The sequence below is a fragment of the Manis javanica genome, chromosome 13, assembly GCF_040802235.1.
Source record: "Manis javanica isolate MJ-LG chromosome 13, MJ_LKY, whole genome shotgun sequence".
NCBI classification, from domain to species: Eukaryota; Metazoa; Chordata; class Mammalia; order Pholidota; family Manidae; genus Manis; species Manis javanica.
The window spans coordinates 68,212,409-68,239,459 of NC_133168.1; the positions used below are offsets into that span (position 1 = coordinate 68,212,409).

General features: G+C 35.2%; 1 protein-coding gene across 13 annotated transcripts in view; it reads right to left on the reverse strand.

Moving 5' to 3' along the window:
* SYNE1 (spectrin repeat containing nuclear envelope protein 1) overlaps positions 1-27,051 on the reverse strand; it is a 418,491-nt gene that overhangs the window by 308,547 nt on the left and 82,893 nt on the right. For 11 of the 13 annotated variants that reach the window (XM_073219768.1, XM_073219776.1, XM_073219775.1 and 8 more), the window contains exons 4-10: positions 21,555-21,650; positions 16,745-16,828; positions 10,638-10,658; positions 10,082-10,174; positions 9,048-9,226; positions 4,776-4,972; positions 2,242-2,351 (exon numbers count right to left, since the gene is read on the reverse strand). In XM_073219768.1, the coding sequence (XP_073075869.1) occupies positions 2,242-2,351; positions 4,776-4,972; positions 9,048-9,226; positions 10,082-10,174; positions 10,638-10,658; positions 16,745-16,828; positions 21,555-21,650 (780 nt within the window). The remainder of the gene's footprint in view (positions 1-2,241; positions 2,352-4,775; positions 4,973-9,047; positions 9,227-10,081; positions 10,175-10,637; positions 10,659-16,744; positions 16,829-21,554; positions 21,651-27,051) is intronic. The other 2 variants (XM_037023189.2, XM_073219774.1) reach the window with 1 other exon arrangement.

Consider the following 27,051-nt stretch of genomic DNA (forward strand, 5'->3'; position numbering starts at 1 on the left):
CCTTGCTCAAGAGCATTAATGAATGCATTTCCTTTTATTTCTCAGAGGTTTCCAGTTACAAAGCTTATTCATGTGGAGACACAATTAATGTCAGAGAAGTTCTAACAGTACAAACTCAGAAACCAGATCAGAAATAAATCCAACTGGGCAATTTAAGGACTTTAGATATGAAAACCAGATGTAAAGCTGATATTCTCTATGCTATGTGGGGTAAGTCTAATATGCTTTTTTTATGGAGTTTCTTATTCACACAGCAATGTCTATACCTGATTATATTCTCAAAACTCAGAAAGCCCCAAATGCCTCCAGAGCACATGCCTCAGTCTCTGCTATGATGCACAATCTGCTTTTTACTTTCTGTGGTGCTTCTTAGAAGCATCTATTTGGCTGCAAGTTACTACAGGTAGGTTACTCTGGTGGTCAGCATTGGTACCTGAATCCTAGCCATGAGTAAAAAGGGTTTCCTGACACCACAGTTTAAAAAAAAATTTTTACATGGTTCTATCAAATGCCAGATTAGCTTCATCCCAGCAACCTAGGAAATACAAGGTACCATTGCTTTGTTTAATTCTTTTATGAAGCCATAGACTGCTATTAATGCAATACCTTTTCCTAGTAGAAAACTTTGGGTCATGTTCCCCTGAGCTTTTTCTTCTTCAGACCTGTTTCTAACTCTATTTTGGGAAAACAACAATTTTGTTTTGTTTTGTTTTCATGTGTATTTTCCTTATAATCTCAAACAGCCCTGAAAACTCTAATTGAGACCTCAGTAATAAAGACAGAGTTTTTAACACATCTTGAAAATTCCATTTATTACTTATCCTGATGTCATGTTCCCTTATAATTAAAGTTAAATTCACTAGTAAATCCATCTCTCTATAATTTAATAAAACCCAATAATACTACTTTAAAAACTTAGGAGGATGGAAATACCCATTGCTTTTAAAGACCTGGGTATACTGGATGGCGTGTAAAATGGGACAAACTTTCTACAGGAAAATTAAAAAAAAAAATTTCAGAAAGCATTAAAAATTGTATGTCCTTGTGAGGTAGGAAGATGGGGGGAAAAAATGAAAGGGATTAAGAAGTAAAAATTTCTGTTACAAATAAGTCCCAGGGATAAAAGTGCAGTATAGAGAATACAGTCAATAATATTATAATAACTTTGTATACTGACTGATGGTAACTGCACGTACCATGGTATTTCATAATGTATGTAATTGTTGGGTCACGATTTCTCTATACACGTGAAGCTAATATAATATTGTATGTCAACTATGCTTCAATTTGAAAATTTTTGAATAAATAACTAAATACTAAGCTTCCCCCCCAAAAAATATACTGTATGCCCTTTAGCTCAGGAATTCCAAGACTAAGAAAAAAATCATGAAAATTGTTCATAGAAGCATTTATTATACTACCAAAAAATCAGAAATTCTTAACAATTAAGACTGGATGAATGAATTACTGTGCATATATGTGATGTCCTGGGAAAAATGGCATGAAATTGTATATATAGTTGGCATATACAAATGGCATAATATTACACATGCACTGTAATTCTATTTATGTTACAATATTATATGTGTCTACATATACATAGAAAAATGTTGGGAACTCATACCATCATATCAATTGTTTTTTTTTTTCTAGATAGGTTCCCTCTAGAAGGTCAAGTACAGATAATTTTCTTTTTCTTTTTTCCAATTTTTGTTTTTATTTATGACAATGAACATACACTATCTGAGCAGTACTAAAATGTCAACATAATTTAAACTATTGAGAGGCTAAAAAATTAACCACAGTGAATAATTAGAACTTTTACAAGTTTGCTTATTCCCATATATGTGCTGCAGGTAGCAACTTATAATAAATATAAGTCAAAATGAGATTTCAACAGGACAAGAAAAGTCAAGATTTAGATGTGTAAATGATATGATACAAAATTACTTTAATCATTGAATTGCTAAAATGGAGTTTCCCAAAACTGCAATCGCCCCTCAGTTTTCAGTCATCAGCATTATATGTCCAGTATTTATTATTAATAATCTTCTCTCTCGACATAACCAACATACAAATAGGATGTCTAATCTCATTCCCATTTGGTGAGATCTAGTCTTTACTCTGTTGCTCTCAGAGTAAAATGCATTCCAATTTAATTTTTTGAAAAGAGTGTGCTTAAAAATCTGAGTCCCCATCACTGAATGCGCTGTCAAAGCTTGAAGTGAAACAAATACTTACATCATTCTCTTGCCCATCAGTGCCCGTAGTGTGGATGTCAGGATAATGTTTCAGAAACTGGGCTACATAGGTCATAATAGACTTCTCATCTGGTTTATCCACATCAACATCTGGAAAAACCAAAACCAAAGATCAATGAATTAATTAGCATTAATTAGATTTTAACAGGACAAACTTTGAAACTTAGCTAATATGCCAAAAGCCACTGTCCTACATGCAAAAAGAAACAAAAAACAAAACAGAATTAATATTTAGAGATGGAGGAAGGGAAATCAATTTAGTCTGGATGATACATAATAGATATTTTATGACTCAGAAATATGTCCCATTTCAACTAAGAGCTTTGAGGAAAGTTGTACATGTGTCACTTTTTAATTTCAACATTAATTCATCAGAAATATGAGATACTATGTGGTTATTCAAACAAAGGATCAAATGTCTAGTTAATAAAATACAAATAATATGTAAATTTCAGAATTGGGGTGAGTGGGTAGTAAAAAGCACTTGTAGGTGTGACAAAGGATGACAAGTGACTATATAGCTTGTACACCATATGGCCAAATATAGAGAAGCCCCTTTCCCCCAACACATTCTATTGTAGAAAAGAGGGAAATGACTTATATCCAACTCCTTAAGTCACCTCTCCATTGCCGAGCATTCTCTCTAAATCACTGTACTTTGAACAATCAGGTACTCTTTGAAGGAAAAACAGAATTTGAAAAGATCTCAATTTCTGTTATTTTTAAGTGCATAGATGTTAACCTAATGAAATCAATAAAAATCAAGCAAGGATTCTTATACAAATTTAATAATTATAGAATGGTGGTAAGACTACATACATAAAAAGGATCAAATGTTTTAAATAAATGTTTTAACTATCCTTTTAAAGACAACCAGAAAGGTGTTTACATTTGGAGTTTACAGATATAAAATCTGTACATACAGAGGAAAAATATAACAATGTTCTTTGTGATTTGAGATATAATTTCTAGGGACTTTCAATGTAGGATTCAGAAGATGATGGAACTCAAAAGAGTTAAAAGGAAACAAAAAGTGTATTCAGAATTCATTCCATCACTCAAAAGTGACTCTAGAAAGGTATCACCAATGTGGAAGACGCATGTGAAGAATGAGTAAAACTTTCATGAAATGTGAAAGCGGAAAAAAAAGCAACATTTAATACATGACTTAATGTAGTATATGCTTTTAAATATACATGCGACTAAATCATAAAATAATTGTTATAATAGAAATGGGTATAGTTGGTCTATAGTCCTAAAAGTTTATAGATTCAAGTTGGCTAAAGAAGTTTTTGAGGGTAAGTCCTCATAAGGAAAAAAATAAAGGGTCACTTTATTTCTGAAGTAGACTTCGGTGGTGGCAACTCATTTCTGACCATAAAATAAAATATTTAGATCCGTTAGTCTAGTGGATATGAGAGAACTAGATATACCCTCCTCCTCTCCCATTGGAGGGAAAATTTCAGCTCTGATGCACCCTCTGAAGTTGAGGGCTAAGATATGTGTGCGGCTTTCCCCTTGAACTGAGTAGTGTATTGAATACTATTGCTTTTTTTTTTTTGGTACAGAATCAAGGTGGAGACCCTTTTATTATCCCAGTGAATCTAGGGAACCCACAGAAGATTCCAAAAATGGCAAGGGATCTCCAGTGACTGCTCATCTCAGAGGACACCATCCAGTGACCTGTAGGTCTCTGTAACTTACTCCTGGAAACACAAGTGTCTCCACTTAGACACTATCGTAGAGCTAGACATATTCTTTCTGAAATCTCATCTGTAAGAATAACTTGCTTTTGCTGTATTGACATTTCCACATTCATCCACAGAAATTTCCATAATTGCCAACCCAAATAAGCAATTGTGACATTTGGAAAACTTATTCTGACCCTTTTATTTTAATATAACAAACAACTTACTCAATTTATTTAAGTGTATTAAAGGCAAAATTGCCTTTGAAGGCTTGAAAGAGTTAACTCCTTTTCCAGAAAGTTTTAAAATCCACAGCCTTATAAAAAAGATGACAATTCTAATGAAAAATATCAGTCAATCATTTGTGTAGTTTGCCTGATTGACAGAAAAACAATGGATGGTTTATCAATATTTCTAAGTTCCTAATGACTGACATTTTAAAGATATGACCTTAGATTACTAATAACTTTTCACCTCTTTCATATTCTTTGGAGTTATATAAATAGCATAAATTATTTATCCTGTGACACTCCTCTTTCCCCAGTATACATGCTTTTAAAACTGTCATTCTGCCCTAAGGCATACTGAGTAAGTGCAGTTCACCTGGCTGATACAACCAATGTCAAAGTGTTGCTCAGAGCAATAGAGCTGTATCTTGCTCTCCTATATAGTGGCAAATATTTTTCCAAGAGACAATTGGTACAGGACTTTTCTAAAGTTTTCTGGCCTCTAATAGTTTTGGAAGTCATCTGTAATTTGTGGGATTAAGACTTAAAAACGACTGAGTTGACATATACAAGAGCCAATCATTCATTACCCAACATACCTTCTGGATCTAGTAGTCTTGGGATTCCCAGTTCCATTTCAGCAATGGTGAAAGCCTCCTCCAGGTTTTCTCGGTTTGATCTCCCTTTCACATTCTCCAAGTCCACTAGTTCTGGTCGAATGGCATGGATGACTGAATGAAAGGCTACACCACTTCTCCAACTCCTCCCAAAGTCTTTCACTTCTATTCCAGTCTGCCTTAGTGTGATAAAAAGTAAAATAATGTTACATTCTGAACAGATAATATACACCTTCCTTAAGGTCATATGAAAAATCCAATCCTCCTCAGCAATGAATGATATCCAGTTAGCTATATCATTTAACTGGTTTTGAGCAAAATTAAGCAAAACAAAATTTTTAGAGGGTAACAAGGTAAGATGTAGACATCCTGATTCCATTTCTAGACTTCTCTATGTTAGACTTCTCAGTGTGAAGCACATTTTTTAAGGAATCTTACTAAGAGAAAAAGTGCCTGGCAAAATAAAAAAGAGAATTATAAAAACACCAAAATTGATAATAATTCACCACTGTATTTTTTTGAAGAAGTATCTGACACATTTCTAACAATTACAATAAGCAGCACTGTATTGCTCATGCACAGGTTATAATAGACCAAAAGCATGTGGCTGAATTACATCAAATGCATTGTAATAAACAAATGCAAATGGACATGATCCTATGTCTAAATCAATCTCAAAGGAACCTATACTCCACATAAGTCCAGACATGATTTTATTTGCCCCACCATTCAAATTGATCAAATTGTTTTTTAAACTTCTTTGGAATTTTCTTGAGGGCAATGTCCAGGGGGCAAATCTGTGTTCTTTCATGGTGGATTTGATTAATGCAAAGCCAGTTGTGATAATTTAGAAGTGTTTCAAGTTGGTAGTAATATTTTGTTGTTGAAAACAGAACTGAGGCAAGCTCACAATGAACAATTTTTTTGACATGTATTTTACCAACTACAAAGGAAATTCCAAAAGGAGAGTTGCAAAGAGATGTTTTTGAGAAACATTCTTTGAGTAAGTCTAGAGCTTCTAAAGGTGATCAATTAATTAGGTCATATTCAATAGATAAATATTCTGGCAGTTTCTTTTTAAGAAAACTAGTGCCATTACAGTTTCTAAACAAAGCAGAAATAATATCACTCAATTCTTTACTATATTGTCAAAATTTCCAAGAACAATACCTCTGATTGACACACTGATTAGTAAAAAAAAGATGCTGAATGCTCTTAAATTTTATGTCTGCAAACTTAAGCTTAGAGAAAAATCATGCTTCATTAATGTACATTGTTTGCATAAAAAATATTTTGCTTAAAATAGCATTATTGGACCTAATCACTGACTTCACAAATATATATTTAAAAAATAATTCTGTAAGATTCCAGTAATTGTAAGCTTGTATCTCCTCTTAGTTCTTTTAGTTCCTGTCTCGGGGGGTATGGATATAATTTTCAGCCAATGTCTAGCATACAGGCAAATACTCTCCCAGGCTGAGCAGTTCTTGTTACCTATTCATTCGTACATTAGCTTCCAGCTTCCTCTTACTTTTCTACCTATATTTTCCCTTTGCTCACATTTCCTCATTGTAAAATGTTCTTGCATTCACAGTGTCTTTAAGCCATCTCAAATTATTTCTTTTAACAAAATGAGGTGCATGTAAATAAATAAATAGATAAATATTCATCACCTTTTAGATATTTTCTGATTTTCTGGAACTTGTCTATTGTTTCAAGCATTTTCAAAAAGAAATAATATACACTCTTTCCCTAAATACACTATGTTGGAATAACTTAAAATGTTTCAGTACATTTTCTTCCTCTACATTTGTTAAACACATACACACATATACACACACATTACATCTATAATGTTTCATATCAGATCAAAGCAGTAGGTGGATTCCTAAAAATTTTAAGTTTAGTTCAAACCTCTCATTTAAGAATCTTAGATACAAAATCAAAGAAAACTTAAATACCTCACTTAAAGAAGTGATACAAACTTAAAGAAACTTAAATACATCACTTAAAGACATGATGAAGTAATCCACTCTAAAGGCCTTTCAGATCTCTAACACAAAGTGACTTCGTTACTTTGAATGGATCTGTGTATATCTATATATAGATATATATATAAATAATTGTTTGACTAATTTTTAAATTTTTTGCCTAAAATACAATTGTTCTTTTTAGACATTTGAAAATAAGTATCAGCTACAGTATGACTTAACATTTTCATTTCATGTACTGATAGTAGATGAAATGATTTTAAAAAAAAAGAGGGCTTAGCTATATTATGCTACTGAAGCTGTGTTTTATTTACTTTATTTATTTTATTTACTCCTCATATTTTAAATGAAAACAGTGAAACACCCTGACCATTTGTCTGGTGTCACGGGATGTTTAATGCTTTTTTGCCTTCTTCTGTCCTGAGATACTGATGAAGCTTCAGACTACAGTCTCACAGATTATAATGTTAGAAACATGTCACATACTGAAATGGGTGCAGATTCTAAAGTCTTATCCATGTCAGATAGGAAGTTGCTTGAAAAACACATACTGGGATAGTGTAAAAGCAGCTTTTAGAGAAATTACCAACCATTTGTTAACATAATGGAGTTTTGTGTTCATTACATAATTTTCATGGTGGAGAGCAGTCATCTCTCCCAAATCCCTACAACTTGTGCAGCTATAAAATAAAGGGATCTCGTTGACGTGCCAATGGGTGGAGAACCCTTGAGTCTGTAAATCTGCACATTTACACAGATAAGGAAAATACAATTTCCACTGATGTTACAAACACACAAGTTGCAAGAGTGACTTTTAATCATCATTAGACCCCTGAACATCTTTGAAACCCAACACACCACATGTGAAACAAAACTATTGTAAGGAAAATCTCCAACAGTGCTAAATTTGAGTTTAATCCAAGCTACTATATTATTAAATGAAAATCAGTTTTTTTGGTTAATTTACTGTGTGGAGCATGAGCAAGAGAACATCACAGTGACATTATCACAAAGTTTTGTTGTAGTAGTGTCATGACAAATGCCACAGCATACGGCCACCAGTATCCTCCTAACCCAGCCCATTTCTTCTCCCTGCTCAATTAAGCTGCAAAAGAGATTAGTAATGCTCACTGTACCAGCAATGTGGGCAGGGCTTGTATTTCCTTCTACAACAGATTCTAACGAGTTATAAAGCTTTGCTTTCAGAAATACTTTTTAGTACAATTTGAATCATAGAAACATATCCCAAATTAGAAAACCACCAACACACTTTAAAAGTTAAGCAAAACCACACAAAATAGTAACACTAATTACAGCTTCTCTATGTTTGTTTTTTCTTTCCTTATTTTTGCTCTTCAAATGCTTTAAAAATAGAACTTCCTATGTTTAGTGCCTAAAAATTTTATAATGATAAGTACTTGTTTCCAACTATTTTCTGGAAGTGGAGAAGAGTCAGATTAGATTGAGGCACACAAAACAAAATAGAAAGTGAGATAACTGTATATCTTAGGAAAATCATACAAAAGCACAACTTGTAGGTAAAGAGATCTCACCACCGATCACATTGGACAAAATATATTAGTAATGGCCAATGGAAAGCTGTACTGAAATTGTTATGAGAAGATATTTTTTGACAGAAGTGATTTTCTATCCAGCCTTATCACATAAACATATGAGCAATGTAAATTTAATATGCTTACAAGCAAACAAAACTAGAAGTGAGTTCACAGTCTCTAAAGCCGGAGCTGACAAAATAATCTATATTTTAGATAAGAGGTAACATCAAAGAAAGAACACTTTTAAATAAAATTGCTGGAAAGTTTCAGGAAGTAAAAACAAATACAATTTCAGAAATTTGGACATTACCATTAAATAGAACTCAGAGCATTGTGAAGAGGTAATCAAACTTAAGCCTCTAATTTAGTTTCATAAAGATTATTTAATAGGAACACAAAGTCCAAATAATGACCTAAATAGAATTGGCTCTCATGCTACTAATCAAAGCATAGGAATTAAACAATGTCATTAATCAGACCCCATCACATGATGAAGGAATTAGTATCGTGTCGGCATTTTCCTAGACTGTTAGTGAAGATTTCTGTTTACATTTTAATTCAAAGAAAGAGTGAAACCAAACCCAAAGCCAAGCTATTCGTTCAAATGTTTCTTCAGATTTTATAATCATTGGAAGGCACACCAAGTAATAAATTAGTAACTCACGGTATTCAAAGGTTTCAAATTTAAACAAACTCTTGGTACTTACTTGGCTGCTGTGTGCTGAACCCACTTTAATAAAGCCTTCTTCGCATTTCCTTGGGTCTTGGAGGCCACTTTCCGCTTACTGGGGGGGCTGGCTGTCTCCGAGCTGACCATGCTCTCCACAGAGGACGTGCTGCTGGACAAGGACTGCAGCTGTGGAAGGTTGCTGGTCAGCTCCTCAATCTGTGTGCGCAACAGTTTGGCAAAAATGTAAGAATTATCTTTGTTCCTCTTTCCTCAGATGTTTTACTTTTCCAACAGAAATGATTTATCCTAACACCCTTAACACCACTGGCAATATAAGCTCCTGAAGGGCACGGTGAATGTCTGACTCCTCTTTGTACTTCCCACTGCATCAAAATGTTCTGCATACATAGTAATAAGACTAGTTAAATGAGGAAGGTAAAACCTAATGGTTACCCAAACTCACAGAATGTACAAGACTAAAAGTGAACCTGAATGTAAAAACTACAGACTGAATGATAATGATGTGTCATCATAGGTTCATTAGCGCAACAGACAGATGTACCCTTCCCTCTGGTAATGGTGGTTATGAGGGAGGCTGTGTGTAAGGGGCGCAGAGGTCTAGGAGAACTCTCTGTGCCTTCTGCTCAATTTTGCTGTGAACCCAAGACTGCTCTAAAAAACAAAAACATTATGACTAAAACAATTATTCTAGATGGAAGGGCAAGTGAATTTCTCCTCTCAATGTCTACAAGCATAGAACTTCTCTCTTCCAGAAAACAATGAAAATTTTCCTGAACTCTTGCTACCCCAATATTTCTTCTCCATTGTGTCTTGCCCACTTTTCAGACTGAGAACCTAAGCCAGAGTTCTTTGGGGAGTTCCATATAGAACCTTTGTGAGAAAGAGGAGGAAATTTTCCTGCTTGCAAAAGACAATGTACATGTAAAGATCACATTGCTGCCGCCTTAAGGATCAACCTCAGAGGTACAGAAAATGGGCATTATTAAAGGGTCCACCACTACCTCCATCCATGGCATCATATCAACAGAAAAAGGAGTTGTAGTACAATACCTGGAAATATAGAATAATGGTCCACATTAATCCCAGAACTATTGAGGGTCGGCCATCAGCTATATCAGTGGAGTTGATGTTGACTAATTTAATCTGTTTAAAAAGAAAAACTGTACTAGTAATGTACTAGAAGATTATAGACAATTTAATTATGCAATAATTAGCATTTTATTAGACATCAATACAATTTGGTCATGCTATGTAGTGGCATACAAGAGTAAGCAGGGTAAGACAAAACAGTCAAGCACACAGTTTCAGTGGACATTTTGGGAGCATTCATTAGGTATGACAATAAAAATAACTATCGAGTGAATTTCAAAAACTTGATTTAAAGTTAAAAAAATATTACACCATGCAAGGAATTATCAACTAAAGATTAAACAGAAAAAAAAAAGGTTATTCTTTACATTCAGAAGTTGACTGGAACTTAAAAGAAACTGTGATGAGTAGTTTAAGAAGATACACTTACTTTGAAGTTTGTTACCAAATAGCATGATACTTATGTTCTCTTTACCTATAAAAGTCAGGAGTTAAAAATTCTAAAATTCATACTAACCGGTGATCCTCTGTACATGGACTGACATGAAAAGCAAAGGGAGAAGATGATATACACACATAAATAATCTTTCAAAATCAGTATTATTTGTTCAACGGGAATAAGAATGGAAGTGGTAAATTTAGAACGTGGTTTGGGGGATATATTTTAAAGACAATGGAAGGCCAAGAAAAAGAAGAGAATATTAGAGTTTGGTTCCTTCTGGGCACTAACAACTATAAATCATTCAGGATAGTTGATCTGTCTACAATTGTCCCTAATTAGTCATCTCAATGCCTTCCTAACCATTAAAAATGTTATCTCCTAAGCCCAGCAAAATGACTTGTATGGTACGTCTATCTCAATCAATCACTACAGAATACAATTAACAGCTGCTTATCATCTTTTCAGAATCCTGAAACAAATTAGAAAAAAATAGGTACTCCTTAGCTTTCTAGCTCAATAATTCTCAGCCAGGATTTAATAAGGTTTATGATCAATAACATTCAGAAATTTGTAAATGTAAATAACATTCAGAAATTCATTAATGCAAAAAATTATCAGATGCAAAATCTTACTGGTTCTATATCAGAGGTACAGTATAACAGCTAGCGCAAAAATCGTCAATAATTTGAAGTATGCACATGGGATTTTGTCTCAGTAGTGAAGCTCGTCAGGTTCAGACAGAAAAAAAATGGAGAACTTCCAGAGATTTTACAAGCTTATGTGTTTACTTCTTTTAAATCTAGTACCATGTAAGACATTTAGTACAGGTTTGTGGAAAATAAGGAATATTGCATTTCTTTAACCTTTTATCATAGAATCTGTTACAATCTCTAAAATCATTTCTATTGCTCTGTTTTACACTTTTCCAGAATTTTCTCCAGGTCCCTTTAAGTATTCATGGGTCAGAAATTCATAATACATGTTGGTCACTGTAACATTAATGCATTTCATAGAGGACAGATTATTTCTCTTTCCTTATATAGCATTCATTTTAAAATGCAATTGAACATAAATTGAATTTCCTACTGCAACCCAGCTCCAACTGTAGTATGAACTAAACATATTCAACTTATGAACCCAGAGATCTTTTAAAGAACCTAAAGATCATTTGTTCAACTTGTGAAGAAAAATGTTTTTCATATTTATTTCCTCCCTTAAAAGCTGTATTCCATAATGAATTTATGGAACACAGGTTTTGTTTATTTGTTTGTTTGCCCTCCCCTCCCCTGCAAAATCCCATTAAACCTACAATAAATTCTTAGTAGCCTAGAGCGTGCGATAGGCAGTAAGACACCCAGAAAGACTAAAGAATTCCCAGGGACCAGAAAGAAGATGGGGTCACAGTGATGACCTCCCTCAGACCTGCTGACCCAGAAACTAAGGGGATATAGCCCAATAATCTGCTTTAGTAAAATCTGCAGGTTTTATTGATTCTGATGCATGTCAACATTTGAGAACCTGGGACTAGGCAATTGTACATGCCCCACTTAATCTGTTGAAGTTTGATTTTGCAAGCCGGAGGCCTGTATGGACTCAATTGTGTACCCCCAAATCCACATATTGAGGCCCTAACCCCCAGTGTGACTGCATTTGGAGATAGGGTCTTCAAGGGGACAACTAAGGTTATAAGAATGGGCCCTAATCCAATTGGATTCATGCCCTTATAACAAGAGGAAGAGACATTGGAGCTCACTTTCTCCACACCCACCAGAGGAGAGGCCATGTGAGGGCTCACTGAGAAAGCAGCTGCCTCAAGCCAGAAAGAGAGGAAGACAACAACTCTACCGGCACCTTGATCTTGGACCTCTAGCCTCCAGAACTGTGAGAAAGTGAATTTGTGTTGTTTAATACAAGGACCCAGCCACCAACCACCTTCAGATCACTATAGATGGCACTGAGTATTTGTTTCTCTCTTCCTGACAGGGCATGGGACTACTACCACAGCTAGCCTCCAACTCACTTCACCTTTTAGATCACCTATCTGGACCTCAAAGGAATCTAAATTTATGTCCCTGTTTGCACTATGGCACCCCATCTGTGGTATTGTTATGGAAGCCACAGAAGGCTAATACAAGGTTCAAAAAATATTTGAATTATTTAGGAATAAATTTCAATAAAATACCCAGATTATTAGTTTTTCTTGAAGATTTGGTAAACCTATTGAATAGATGCATAGCCACTTTATATTAGCTGTTTTCTATAATGAGGTGTTGGGTGAATCATTCTAAACAGTAATATAGTAGCCAACTACCTACACTACTTAGAAAATGATTTAAATAAATTAAATGGATCATTAAATTTCAATAAAAGTCAAGAAGATTGTTGGCTGCTTTGTTTGTTCAGTTAGAAAACCTGGGATCACCGAGCTTGAACTTCACTGTGGTAACTATAGATGGCACTGAGTATCTGCTTCCCTGTTCCTGACAGGGCATGGGACTACTACCACAGTTGGCCTATAACTCACTTCACCTTCCAGATCACCTATCTGGACCTCCAAGGAATCTAAATTTCTGTCCTTGTTTGCACTATGGCAAGTTTTCATAAAGGTGGTTGGTGGCTGGGTCTTTGTATTATTGTCTAGAATGATCCACCTGACACCTTATAAAGAAAAACTGTGGAGGTGGTGATGGATTTATTCATTAGAGTCACAGTTAACACAATTCTTATCAGATACTAATACATGCTTTTCTCAAGAGCCCTGTAAAATAGACGGTAAACATAGTGGTAGGGTTTTCTCCAGGGAAACTTGAAGGTGCCTTGATTATTCCTTAAATCAAACTGGAATCCAAGGACTAAACAGATTGTCTGTTAATCAAAGAAAAAATCTAAATGGAGGACAAAGTAAGCACAAAGGTCAAAGACAAATTCCTGAAAATACGTTTGAGATATAGGTTCTTAAATTCTAAAGAAGAAAAATAGTATGAGGGAGGGCCCCAAAAAGCCCTCAAAAACTCATTCCTCCCCACAACTGGTTTTTTGTTACTTAGGGTTGTTCTGTGAAAATGGACTTGGTACAAAATAAGTCTTCTGTGAAAAGAAGATTCTTTGGTCCTCTTTACTGACAATGACTTTCATAGGTTAAATCATCAAAGATTTCTCCCACATTTATTAAGAGGGTTTTGTTTTTGTAGTCTAGCCAATGAATATATCTCAGCACAAAATAGGACACTATTGTTATACAGCTGAAATGGGAAACTGAATGACGTGGAAAACTCTAAATATCTTGTTCAAGAATGCTTTATTCAACTTTCTATGAAAAACTCATGGGGGGAGCTAGGAGAAGAGAAACATCCCACTAACGTGATGTTAGAGTGATCTGGAAATAATGTCCTATATCCCACAGGAAGCTAATATTATTTTACTAGACCATCTTACTGCCCAAAATCTCTCTGTGGCATGAAGTTTTGCACAGCTATCTGAACTTTATGCTGACTCACTGTACTACCAATTGATCAAATATAAATTATTCAAGGATCAGAATCTTAAAAAGTTATGTATTTTCTGGAGTTCCTGTCACATAGGAAGTGATTAATTATGCATCTGTGCAGTAAATAAATTAATGTAGTACATATGAACTGAGAAGGAAATAACTGAATCATTCTGTTTTCCAGAAGTATCTGGATATCTATAAACTGGTTTTGGTACTGCCAAACACAGACTTCCTAGATTCCCACAAATTAGAAAAGGCTAAATCTAAAAGGATGGGTGCAATCCTTTTGGAAGGAACTATGGTAATACCTAATAAAACTGCCTAACATTTACCTTACACCCAGCAATCACACTTTAGGAATTTACCAAGAAGATTCAGCTCCAATAATATGGAAGGACTTATACACAGCTATTAATTACAGCCTTTGTTGTGTCTGAAAACTACTAGAAACAACCTAAATGATCATTCATAAGGGCTAAATAAACGCTGATATATCTAGACAAAGGAATATTATGTAGCTGTGAAAAAAATGAATGAGACGATCTCCATTAACTGATCTGAGTAATTTCCAGGATATACCGTTAAATGAAAAAAAGCAAAATGTAATACTTTATTTACAGTATGCTATCCTTTATGTCAGAAAAAAGGTAATATATGAAAATACATCTGCTCATTTCTGCAAAAGAAATACAGGAAGGATAAATCAGAAACTAGAAAGACTGGTAACCTAAGGTGAGAAGGGAGTGAATGGAAGGGAAATGAGAAAGGCATAGTACAGAAGAGAAGGGAGTGCTACTACTTCTCTATATATAATTTTTACTCTTAGAGTCACAGTAATATTTCATTTCTCAAAATAAATAAATAAAGGCAGCTAGGATAAGGGGAGAGGGGGTAGTTACCCAAAATGGAATATAACTCTTTTACAAATAAATAACATAACCACACTGAAGGGAAGGGAGAAAAACAGAATTAGCCTAAGTAAATTTGGAAAACAGTCTTGACTGGACGTTTTAATGCTAAATACTGAAAGTACTAACTATAGACGCACACTCTTCTCCAGTTAGTTTCTCACAGGGGTGTGGTAAGCAATTCTGAAACTATTTTATGTATATGCTAGGGTTGAAGACATAGGCAACTATATTGCAGATGAGAGCCAGGTCTCTCTGTCAGAGAAAGTAGAAACAAATAAGCCAGGAAGGCGGGAGCGAGCCTTGTGCTACGGAATCAGAAGTATTGGTTTGAACTTAGGGTTTATATATACATACCCAGGAGAAGCTCTACACAAACACACACACATACACACACACAAAGAAAGGAGAGATCGAAACAGAGAGATAAAGAGAGACAAACATAGATATATGTGCATACCTGGGATAGTAAACATTCATATTTTCTAGATCTGTCTATTGAGAAGGCAGAGGGGCAATGACGCCTCAGTAGCAGTGAGCACACCTAGCACCCACATCTTGTTTCTAAATGCCATTCACTAATAAAAGGAATAAAGCCTTTTTAGAGAAGACGTTGATTCAAGGAAAATACAAGACACACCTAGAAAATCTGGAAAATTTTCACCTAGTAGTTCTGGAAAATAAACAAATGCTTAAAAAAGGATGGGCCATGTCAAAAGAGTAGGGGGGTCAGCCTTTAGGAGCTCTTAATGTCCAAAGCTAGAAAAATTTGAGCAAAATAATAATAATTAATAATAATAATAATAATAATAATATTGGATTATAACAATAGAATAAAATAAATATTCATGAGTTTATGCTGAAATAAATAATTGAATAAATAAGTAAACAGGAGCAAAAGAACATCTTTTTCTTAAAGAATAATTCCAATTAATATATGGATAAGGAAAGAGGGAAACACAAAATCACCAATAGGAAAACATCACAGAAATAATTACTGAAGACAATCAATGCTAAAATCAGTAAGCAAAAGTTTGAGGAGAAACAGAATATAAGCATAAGATCAATTATCTCCCCTAAATTATTTCTCAATTATAAAGGGGAAAATAGTAATTTTACCATAAAAAATATAGCAGACAGCCTTACCAAGAGACCAAGGTTAACTTCACCAGCAATAAGACTTATCAGAACCCTATGTCCACTAATACATTGCATTGGGAAGAACACACCATCACATCCTTTGAATTTTTCCAAATATAAATAACCCCAACCTAATCATTAGAAAATATCATATAAACACAAATTGAGAGACACTGTGCAAAATAACTGACTAGGAGTTATTGTCAAAGTCATGAAAGATAAGGAGAGACAAAGACACAATGGAAGAGATGAAGGAGCACAATTAAATGCAAGATGTGTTACTGGGGGGGGATCCTGAAACAGATAAGACACCAGTGGAAAAATGGATGAAATGAGACAAATATCTATGCTTTGGTTCATAGTATCATACCAATTTTAATTTCTTTCTTTGGCAATTGCACCATGGACACATACATGTGCTATGTATACAAGTTCTTCACATTAGATGGAAGCTAGTTAAAGTATAGACATGAAATCTCTGTGCCTTTTTTGCCCCTTTTCTGTAAAATCTAAAAATTATTTTACGATAATACTGCAAGTCTATGCCACATAGATTGCATGCAGTGTACCCCACAGCCAACATTGGAAACATCCATATGCCCACACCTTCTTTTTGAAGTGTTTTAGTTTTGTTTCTCTCTTACCTTCCTTCCTTCAAGGAACTTGAGAGCCGTGCCTATGTTAGCCACAGCATGGACTCGCTTCATTCGGCGCACTTGTTCACAAGGCTGGAAAAGGGGAAGCAACAGGAGTAAATCAAAATGCACACATTAAATAGACATCAAACTATTTCAGTGGACTAAAAACATACTTGAAGGACATTCTAGAACAACCAGCATTACTCAGTTTCTATAAAGGTGAGCAGATACTTAGAGTATTTATTCTTATAGCACCAGGATGTATACTGATTTACTCAACAGAGACATTCAGACCCAGCCTGTCTGTTAGTGCACTTCCCTTCTAGGTTTTTGTATGCCTAAGAGCAGAAATTCATAAAATTCTCATGTTCTCCATTGAGATAATCACTCCTGTAAGTCAAGAAATATTTATATGGAAACTGCTCTTGGTGCATGTGTGGGGGCAGGAGACACAAGGGAAATCTCTGTACTTTCAATTTTGTTGTAAACCTAAGAGAGCTTTTTAAAAAAAATGTCTTTAAAAAAGCACTCTTGGTCACTCCCTACTTTTTTCAGTCATACTAACACAAAAACTTATTGACAATATTAGTAACATTTCTCCATCTGAATGACCAAAATACATTCAGCATTATGAGTCAGAGGTAAAAAGTAGGACTGTGACAATGGAAATGTTTTTCACACAACAGTATCTTCTGGCACAGGGTATACTGCATTATTGGGTTTGTGTTACCAGAATTTAGTATATGCTTTCTATGTGCCATGATGTTAATTTTAAAATTCAAAATACTTTCAGTGAAGTAGATGTTTACAGGAAGTAAATGGATGACTGACATGAGGCAGCTTCAGCAAGGTTGCATTGTTGTTAAACTGATCTCTTCTTTGTGACACCAGAACCCTAAGCAATCTCCCATTCAAGCTCAAAACTGAGTATCTTTTAATGTCCAGTTAACAACATCCCAGGTAATAATTTTTATGATATTAAATAAATATTTTAATAGAAAACATACTGTTTAAATTTGCATTTATTCTTTACTTGGGAATCCCTGTTATACATGATACAGGCTCATCAATGGTTCATGCACGGCCCTCTTACTTATTTAAGTAATTATCTTTCACAATGTAAAAACGAACTTGCCAACTAAAACAAAGTTATCCCCCTCAATACCACCACCATTCATTCCATCCGCCTGCCTTCCTACCCCCATGGCAGCCAGCATACTAAAGCCAGTCCAATGCTCTCTTTTTGACATAGATTCATTTCATTTATTGGCACTCTTAAAAAGAACATTCATTTTAGTTTTTAATGTTATATAAAGGGCATCCCTGTATTAACCTTTTGAGACTTTTCCACCTAATACTACATGGCTAAGATTCATCCTTCATGTTGTTGCCTGTCACTGCATTTCATTCATTTTAACAGCAATGGAATGTGTCATTTATCTACACTCCATCTGGTGTAAATCTGGGGTATTTACAGGTTATTCTTATTGTGATCTATGCTGATGGATCATTCTGGTAACTCCCATCTTTGATATTTAGTACAAGTATAAAGTTTTCTTGGATGTCCAAGAAGTTAGAGTTGCTCGGTCAGAGGGATTGTGACTCTTGAGCTTCTGAAGTAATGTAGACTTTTCTAAAGTGTTGTACTACTTTTCACTCTTGTCAGCAATAAAGAAAAATTCTATGGATGCATATTCTATTCAACACTTGGTTTTCACAGATATTTACAAAAAAATTTTTCTGTCAAATGCATGTGACTTGGTCTTTCACTGTGGTTTTTGTTTGCATATCCCTGATTAACACTAATATGGGCATCTCTTCCTCTGCCTTCAACACTGTCTCTTTCATAAAATGCCTTTTCATATCCTTGTCCAGGTTTCCTTTAGGCTGTTTGTACTGTTATTGTTTTGAAGATGTTCTTTATGTATTCTTTTCTCTCACCTTTCACATGTATTGTGAATATCTTTCACCAATTTTTAACTTGTTTTGTTACCTTCTTTAAAGGTTTTACATTTAAAAGAGTCTTAATTTTACTATAATGAAATGTAGTAATCTTGTATAGTCAGTATACAAGTATACAAAAAAAATCTTATTTTTCTCCATTCCAATGTCTAAAAGACATTCATATACATTTTCTATCAAAAGTCTAAAATGTTTCTGCCATGAGGTCCTTAATCCATGTATATTTAATTTTTGTATAGGCCATGAGATAAGGATCCAATTTCATCTTTTTCTATTAGGATAAACTTATTTTCTGTTCCATTTGTGGAACAGTCTCCCTTATCATCCCAGATCTGACCTGCACCTCTGACATATACTAAAGTTCTGTTCATGCCTTGTCTGTTTCTGGACTCTACTGTATTTGTCAATATGTCCATATCTATACCAATACTGCCCTGTCTTAACTGAATTTAACTTCATGGTAAGACTTGATATCTAGGGGGAAAATACATATTCCTTCTTTGAATATATCTTGGCTAAGTGAGTAGGTATAAACATCTAATGTATCATCTTATTTTACATTTGTATCTATTACACAACTTAACCTGTCCTAATACAGTAATCTTTCCTATAGGCTTCAATTTTTCTGAAGGCACTGGCTATATTCCTTAGAAGGCATAATGTAGTGTCTTATCCTAACTGAACTCCACAGCTGAATGAAGAGTCAGCATACAATGCCAAACCCAGTTGCAGATTTGAGTTCTACTCTAAAAATATGATTGATGATTAATAAAGTCACCTGGTCAACATGCAGGGTTTTTTGGTGCTCCAGATTTCCTAAGAGTGCCCTTTGTACACTATTTTTGCAAGCCTATTTATTCTGTTTTTTTAAATTGAAGTATATTGATAGAGTTTCAGGTGTGCATGATTAAACATGATTCAATATTTGTATACATTGTCAACTGACAACTGCAATTAAGGGGAGGTGATCCCAAGTAGCAAGACTAAAACTGTGTGGAGAGTGAGACAGGGAAGGAGAAAAAGCCAATAAAGGGTGCGAGATAGAGGGGCTCCCTCTGTGGGCAACTGGGGCTCAATCCTGCTGGGGATCCTATTGGGTCCTCTAAGAGATATGTGTAAAATATGCCTCAGAACTGTCCTTCCTCCTACTACCAACCTGGGGCACTTATGGCTCCCATTTCACTGGTGAGAGTCCTTTGGGGCCATGAGCTTTCCAAACCTCAGGGCTGCCTTAGGTAACTTGGAGCTTTGATATAAGCCCTGAGGGTGGAAATGTGGAGACAGGCTTCCAAGAGTTTGAGGCACATGTTTTTATAGAGAGTGTGTACAATGTCCGCTAGCTGAAATCAGAGGTGAGCTGGGATGGCACATGGGGCACCAAAAGCATCTGCTACAATATGAGTCAAATTAGATAAATGTGTTTTCCAACAAACAACTCTTTTACAAAAGCTATTTTGAGAACACCCTGCACAAAATTAACTGGAAATGTAGGTTCAGGCAAAAATACTTTTTTAAAAACTCAATCATGCAAGTAATAATGATTGTGTAGCTCTTGTCAAGATGCAATAGATGAAGAAAAACGGAGTACTTCCAACTTTGGACTGTGTGTCTAGCTTGTTATACAACATTTTGAAGATTATTTCCTGAGTGCCTTTCTCTAACCACGGCAAACACCATTTGTAAACAGCTTATGTTTGCAAAGTACTTCCTTACTACTCTGAAATTAAAAAAAAAACAAGCCAGAATAAAATAAATGCAGGTCTTCCTCAATTTTATGATGGGGTTATGTCCTGATAAACCCATCGTAAGCTGAAAATGTCAGGAGTTGAAATATACCCACTGAATATCACAGGCTGGCCTAGCCCTAGCCTACCATAAAGGTGCACGGAAAACTTACATTAGCCTAGAGTTGGGCAAAATAATTTAAGCCAAAGACATTTTTAAATGAAGTGTTGAATATTTTATGTAGTTTTTGAATATTCGGCTGAAAGTGAAAAACAGAAAGGTTGTGCAGGGACAGGATGGTTATCAGTGTCTGGGGTGTCTACTCTCATGGCCATGTGGCTGACTGGGAGCTGTGGATCACTGCCGCCCAGCACCCCGAGGGAGGGTCTGCCAGCATACTGGGAGCCAGGGAAAAGATCAAAACTCACAATTTGAAGTATGGTTTCTACTGAATGTGTGTTGCTTTCACCATCATAAAGTCAAAAAAATTGTGAGCCTAACCATCATAAGTTGGGACCATCTGTATTTTATTACGAAGTAATGTAGAAAAATATATTTTATAGCTCACTGCCAAAGTGGTTTGTCGCACTGCTGTTTCTGCTGCACGTAAAGAGAAATGATTCTCAACGTGCTATTCTTGTTACAAATGACTGGTGATGGAGGAGGTCCATAAGTGTATGAAAGAAGCCATACTGATTTCAAGCTTAATTTTCAACAAATAACTATATAAATAATAAAAGATATGAACCAACAATCCTTTCCAAATGAAAAGCAAACACTAAAGTGAGGTAGATGTTAATTTGCAACTAATCTTCCTAGATACCACACAGACACAGCAGTTAACCACGATAGATTACTGATCAAGTTCTTTACTCTCTTCCAAGGTTACTATTGCAATATATAGTTTTTTGAACTCAATAACGGTGTGCAGAAACAAGAAAGGAAATTATTCCTTGCTCCCCAAAGTAACCAGTAGACTAGTACTTCTTCATATTACCTACAAAAGAGGTTATGAAAGAGGAGAATTTCTTTTACATGGGCAGTGCCCCTTACTCTCCCAATTCCAACAAAATCCCCAAATTCCAAACAGGAGCAATTTGACAAGTCTGGTCACAGAACAAATCCTTACCAGCTTCTGCCCGGACAGGACCTCCAGAAGAGCAAGTAGCTTAACACCATCTTTCATGTCTTCAAAAAGATCATCTACCACCATTGGGGGTTTCCGCTATAAAATATAAAAATGAATAAATGCAAAAAAAGTTTCTCTCTTTTTGTCATACCTTTATTATGCACTGTGGTGAAATTTGTGGGAGAAATTTCTAAATATCTAAATCCATTATTCTGGATATGATTTGCAATTAACAACTATAAGGAGAAAAACTTAACATTTGGAGATAAACTTAACATTCAAAAGCCTCAGGAGACTTAATGCTTGGGCTTTCACATCCATACCAGCTTCTTTCCAGAAAGGGATTTTTGACAAGTGTGGGATGACGGGGGATAAAGGAAGGAAAAGAGGGTACTGTCGATGTAGGTGAGACAGAGCAGCAGGATCTGAACAGGGAACAGGGGGTGCCCCAGAGGAACGGGAGCAGCCTCCCACTTCATACTGAGAAGCACATTAACGGGGCTTACCCAGGAGCCACACTCCCTTAGTGCACTCTCCAGAGCCTCCCCTTAGCTCAGGGGCCTGCCGTGGGAGCGCCTTTACCTTGGCCAAGGTCGAAGGTTTAATCTGTGCGTTAGCTGCCTACGTTCTGTTTCACACCCTGACAAATCTAGCAAACCCTCTCTCCTAGTGTGGCCTTGAGCCCAAAGGATCATGAGTCCAAGAGTAAAGACCTATCAGGGAAAATCCATCATCACTACTGGAAAAATTAAGTCAAAGCTCATCATCATTTCATGGAGGGTCTTCATTTTTTTGAAGGGGATTAAAATACATAATGCACTCATTTTCATCAAACCTTGGGTTAAAGTCTATGTTGGCTCAGAAGAAAGTAAAGAAGTGATGTTGCCAATGTTGATGGTCAGTGGACGGTCATGGGCCATATTGATGGTCCAATGGTCAATGGAGGTGAAGTGTCCTCAGATGTCTTATAGAATAAACATTTTTTCCCCATTTTTCACCTGATTCTCACTGAATCATGGTAAGCCTAATGCTTACTGACCCTCAACTTTCAAGGAAAAGTTCTATGTAGAAATATTTGATCACCAAATGTTTTATTGAAATGTGACTTTTTCTGAACAAGTGTTGGTGAAGATGTGGAGACAAGGGAACCCTCCTACACTGTTGATGGGAACATAAATTGGTGCAGCCACTGTGGAAAGCAGTACGGAAGGTCCTCAAAAAAAACTAAAAATAGAAATACCATATGACCCAGTAATCCTATTTCTAGGAATTTACCCAAAGAAAACAAAGTCACTGATTCAAAAAGATACATAAATCCCTATGTTTATTGTCACATTATTTACAAGAAGTAAGATATAGAACCAACCAAAGTGTCCATCAGTAGATGAATGGATAAAGAAGATGTGGTACAATATAACATAGAATATTATTCATCCATAAAAAGAAATAAATCTTGTTACTTGTGATGTGGATGGACCTAAAGGGTATTATGCTAAGCGAAATAAGTCACGTAAAGAAAGACAAATGCCATATGATTTCACTTATAAGTGGAATCTAAAAACAAGACAAAACAAAATGAACAACACAGTAGACTCAGAGACACTGAGAAATGACTGGTGGTTACCACAGGGGAGGTGTAGAGGTAAGAGGGTGAAAGAGGTGAAGGGCCACAAAATCTCAGACAAATATAAATTTGTCACTGAGTTGAAAGTAAAGCATAGAGAGTAGAGCCAATGATTCTGGAACATCTTTCTATGTTGATAGATAGTAACTATACTAGTTGGAGTGAGGATTTAATATTGTAGATAACTGTTGAATCACTATGTTGTATACTTGAAACTAATATAATATTATATACCAACTGTACTTGAAAAAAATATATACACAAAAAAAGAACAAATATTAATTTTCTTCTCTACATACTGATATGGAGCACTTAAATATCTCATATGACTGCATGAATTGCAGTTTCTGAATGGCACAATTCTAATTTTAAATGCATTTCCTCTTTATAAAATGAACAGCTGAATGCAGTTTGTTCTTACATTATGAAACACATGTTCAAAAATAACAGTTGTAGTTTTCAATCATTCTCTTTTAAATACCAATATTCACACTGCTTATAACTTATGCAGCAAAACTGTAATAGTGACTTTATATTCTAAGCATATAAATAAAATAACTCAGAATAAAATGAGCCTTTACACTGAAAACTATTCAGTGTGATAAGAATTGAAACTACTGTATTAGCTATACATAATCATTAAAAATAGGATCTATTTATCACTCACAATGTTCATTTGTATCAATGAAGAAAAAATTAATAAATTTGTGAAACTTTGAGTGAACAAATACAAACGATGTTTTTCATATATTTAGTTAACCTGAAAATACGTAAAGGAATTTTCATGAAATAATAAAAATGCCAGGAAATTTGACACCAGAAAAATGAAGAATTGCATCCGTCCATTCATTCCACATTTAAATATACACAGGTTTCTGCCACATTAAAGAATATTTTCTCCTGACCCCATGTCTGCCTCTCACATGTCTCCCCTTGTATCTGCAAGTGCCCCACATGCTTCCTCTCCCCCACAGCTGCTCCCATAATGCCCCTGGAAGTGGCCTTCAGGTCAGCAGAAACCCTGAACAATTCAGTAGCCCACTGGCCTCTCTGCATTGGGCACTCCTTGCTCTCTTCCCCCCAGAACTCTGTGATCAGCCTGCCTGGTTCAAAGTCCTCTTTTCCTCATCTCTCTCCTTTCTTCCTAACCTTGGCCATTCACCCGACTCAATCCTGACTCCTCTGTTCTTTACAAAATTTGTCTGGATAGATATGACTCTGGAATTCTTCTCCAGGCAAGGGTTTTCTCCTAAACATTGTTGGGCACATGTCGGGCACTCAATATATATTGTTGGTTGACTGACTGTCTGAATTCAGTTTTCTAAAAAAAAAAAAAATCTTTGTAGGCCTTATGCCCATATTAATGGCTCTTACAATGTAGTACATATTTTATGGATAAGAAAAATATTCTCTAGGTTCTAGACAATCACTGACTGCAAAATCACACAGACATAGAAGCACTTTGTTTCTGAATATCTTGTTCACAGTAGGAATTCATTAAATACTAGTTGAAGGAATGAATGAAGCATCTAGTCTGTGCATGGAAAAGAAGAGTAGATGGTTTTTAGTTCAAGAAAGTAGATACCTAGAATATCCGCACTGTCCTCTTTTTTCACTTAGCAAATTCCTGTCCGTTTTCATGACTCAGCTTATATGTAATGTTTTTCAGTTTTCCAACTAGAATTAAAAATCTTCTTTTGTCCTAAGTACAGATTATAATGATCACACTGCATTACAGTTATTTATTTACAAATCTGTGTCCCCAGGAGCCAGATCATGGGCTTCCCGAGGACAAAGAAATTGGATCTTTGTATACCTAATACCAGGCACAGTACTTAGCACTAGTTGGCAGTAAACATGTAGATTGTGACTGAAACACACTCAACAGACACAGGTGATGCTTATTTGCAAATATCTTTCAGTATCTTAGAGATATATACAAACAAGATCATGATGCAAAAAATTCTCTTTAAGAAATATGAGTTGTTTCTGAAAAATTTTCCACCAGTGTCTTCCTATACAAATTAAAGAGATGTAGTATGAAGGTTATTAGCAGACCAAATAGAAACTGGCAGAAAATATTTCTCTTTAAAATAAGAATATTTAAATCAATTAAATTTGTGATATGCAGCTATTATATCTTCAACATACTGAATTATAGAACCTAGCATTATGTATGTGTGTATGTATGTATTTATTTATTTAATATCCCAACCAGTAAAAGAGGAAGAAAATAAACATCTAGCCAGCCTCACTACAAAGAACTGGCAAAAATGAATACTAGAGAATGATCTTTATGTGCATACAAATTCTATCCATTTGTCTATAATGAAAATATTGTGTAAAAACAACAAAACACATTCATTTACCAAAAATTACACCAGAACAAAAAAGCCATACTAATTACTGGGCAAGCTTTGCTATCCCATTTCGCATGAAGTATGTATCATTTACGTATAGCAAATGGTCAACCAGAGATCTTTATTATAGTGACTGTATCACATTCATTTTTTGGAATAATGTTTCAATAGAACACTTTGCAGCTAAAGTCTCTCTCCTGTCACATTCATAAATACTTAAAGCACCAATATGATTACTTTGGTAGGATTCAGGTCCTGGTACTGGAAGCCAGAAGGAGGAATTAGAAATGGGAGTACTTTATTATAGCCTAACTTAATGGGAAAAAAAGATAATGTGGTTTAGTTCCTATTGCTCACCAATTTGCAGTTTCAACCACTAGACAGAACCTATCAGGCAGTTTTCAAGACCACAATTTTTTTTTATTAAGGCAAAATTGTGATAAGCTCTTTTTTTAGTATGGTGCTTGGAAAAAAAATGATATTCTCCTTGGCCTTGAGTCAGTCACATTTAGATATTTTACAGTGGAACCAAGATATATTCATGCTGAATCTGAGGTGATTCAAAAAATGGAACTTCCTGACTGGGGAGATGGGAGAGAACACAGAGAAAGAAGTACTTCACTTCTGCAGCTACGCCCGCCTGGAAGCTCTCCTCAAAGTACATTTAAACCCTAAATCCTGGCTCTGAGAGGACTGCCTGGTCAATAAAGGTCTCCAGAAACTCAGAGAGAAGGCACATGCCGCTGTGCTGGTTACACCCAAGTAGTCAGCTCATGAGTAGAACTGACCAGACTTCACAGAGCCTTTTTCTCTTTTTCCTCCCCCTTTATTTTTGCTATGCAGCCCCCTTAAAAACGATGAATAATGAGACTCATTCTCTTTCTCTTAGAACATAAAGGAGATCAAACATTTCTCCTTGAACTTTATGAAATCTGAAAACACAGGCATCTTTGACATAATTTTTACTGACCATTTCTTGTATGTTGGAAAGATAATTTATTCTTTAGCATTTTGTGTGTGGTTGTGTGAATAACTTGTGTCACTTTAAGTTGATAAGTACCAGAACATATTTAACCCTTATCTACCATCCATTTTCATATTTTTTAATATCACATATTTTTATTCATGAAAGGCTGGTCATGTTTGCTAAGCTCCTAGAAAGAATTACATTACCAATGGGACAAGGAGTAAGAGAATAAATTTATGAATATATCAGACATAACTATTTGGCAAGAAATGAAAATCCAAGAAATTTTAAATTTTCTTACATTTAAAAATGATATATACAATGAAAAACATTGGTGCAAAAGTAGTATATGTTATTGGTTACACATATGAACTCCAATATTTCCTAGATGTTTCTGAGGCTTAGATATTTATACATCCTAGTTTAACAGATGTTGTAATAAGGATGAAAGGAGAAAGGAATGGAGTGTGAGAAGGGCAGAAAAGAATGAAAAATATATTGTTGAACATCTCAATGTGTCAAACATTATGCTGAAGACTTGTATGT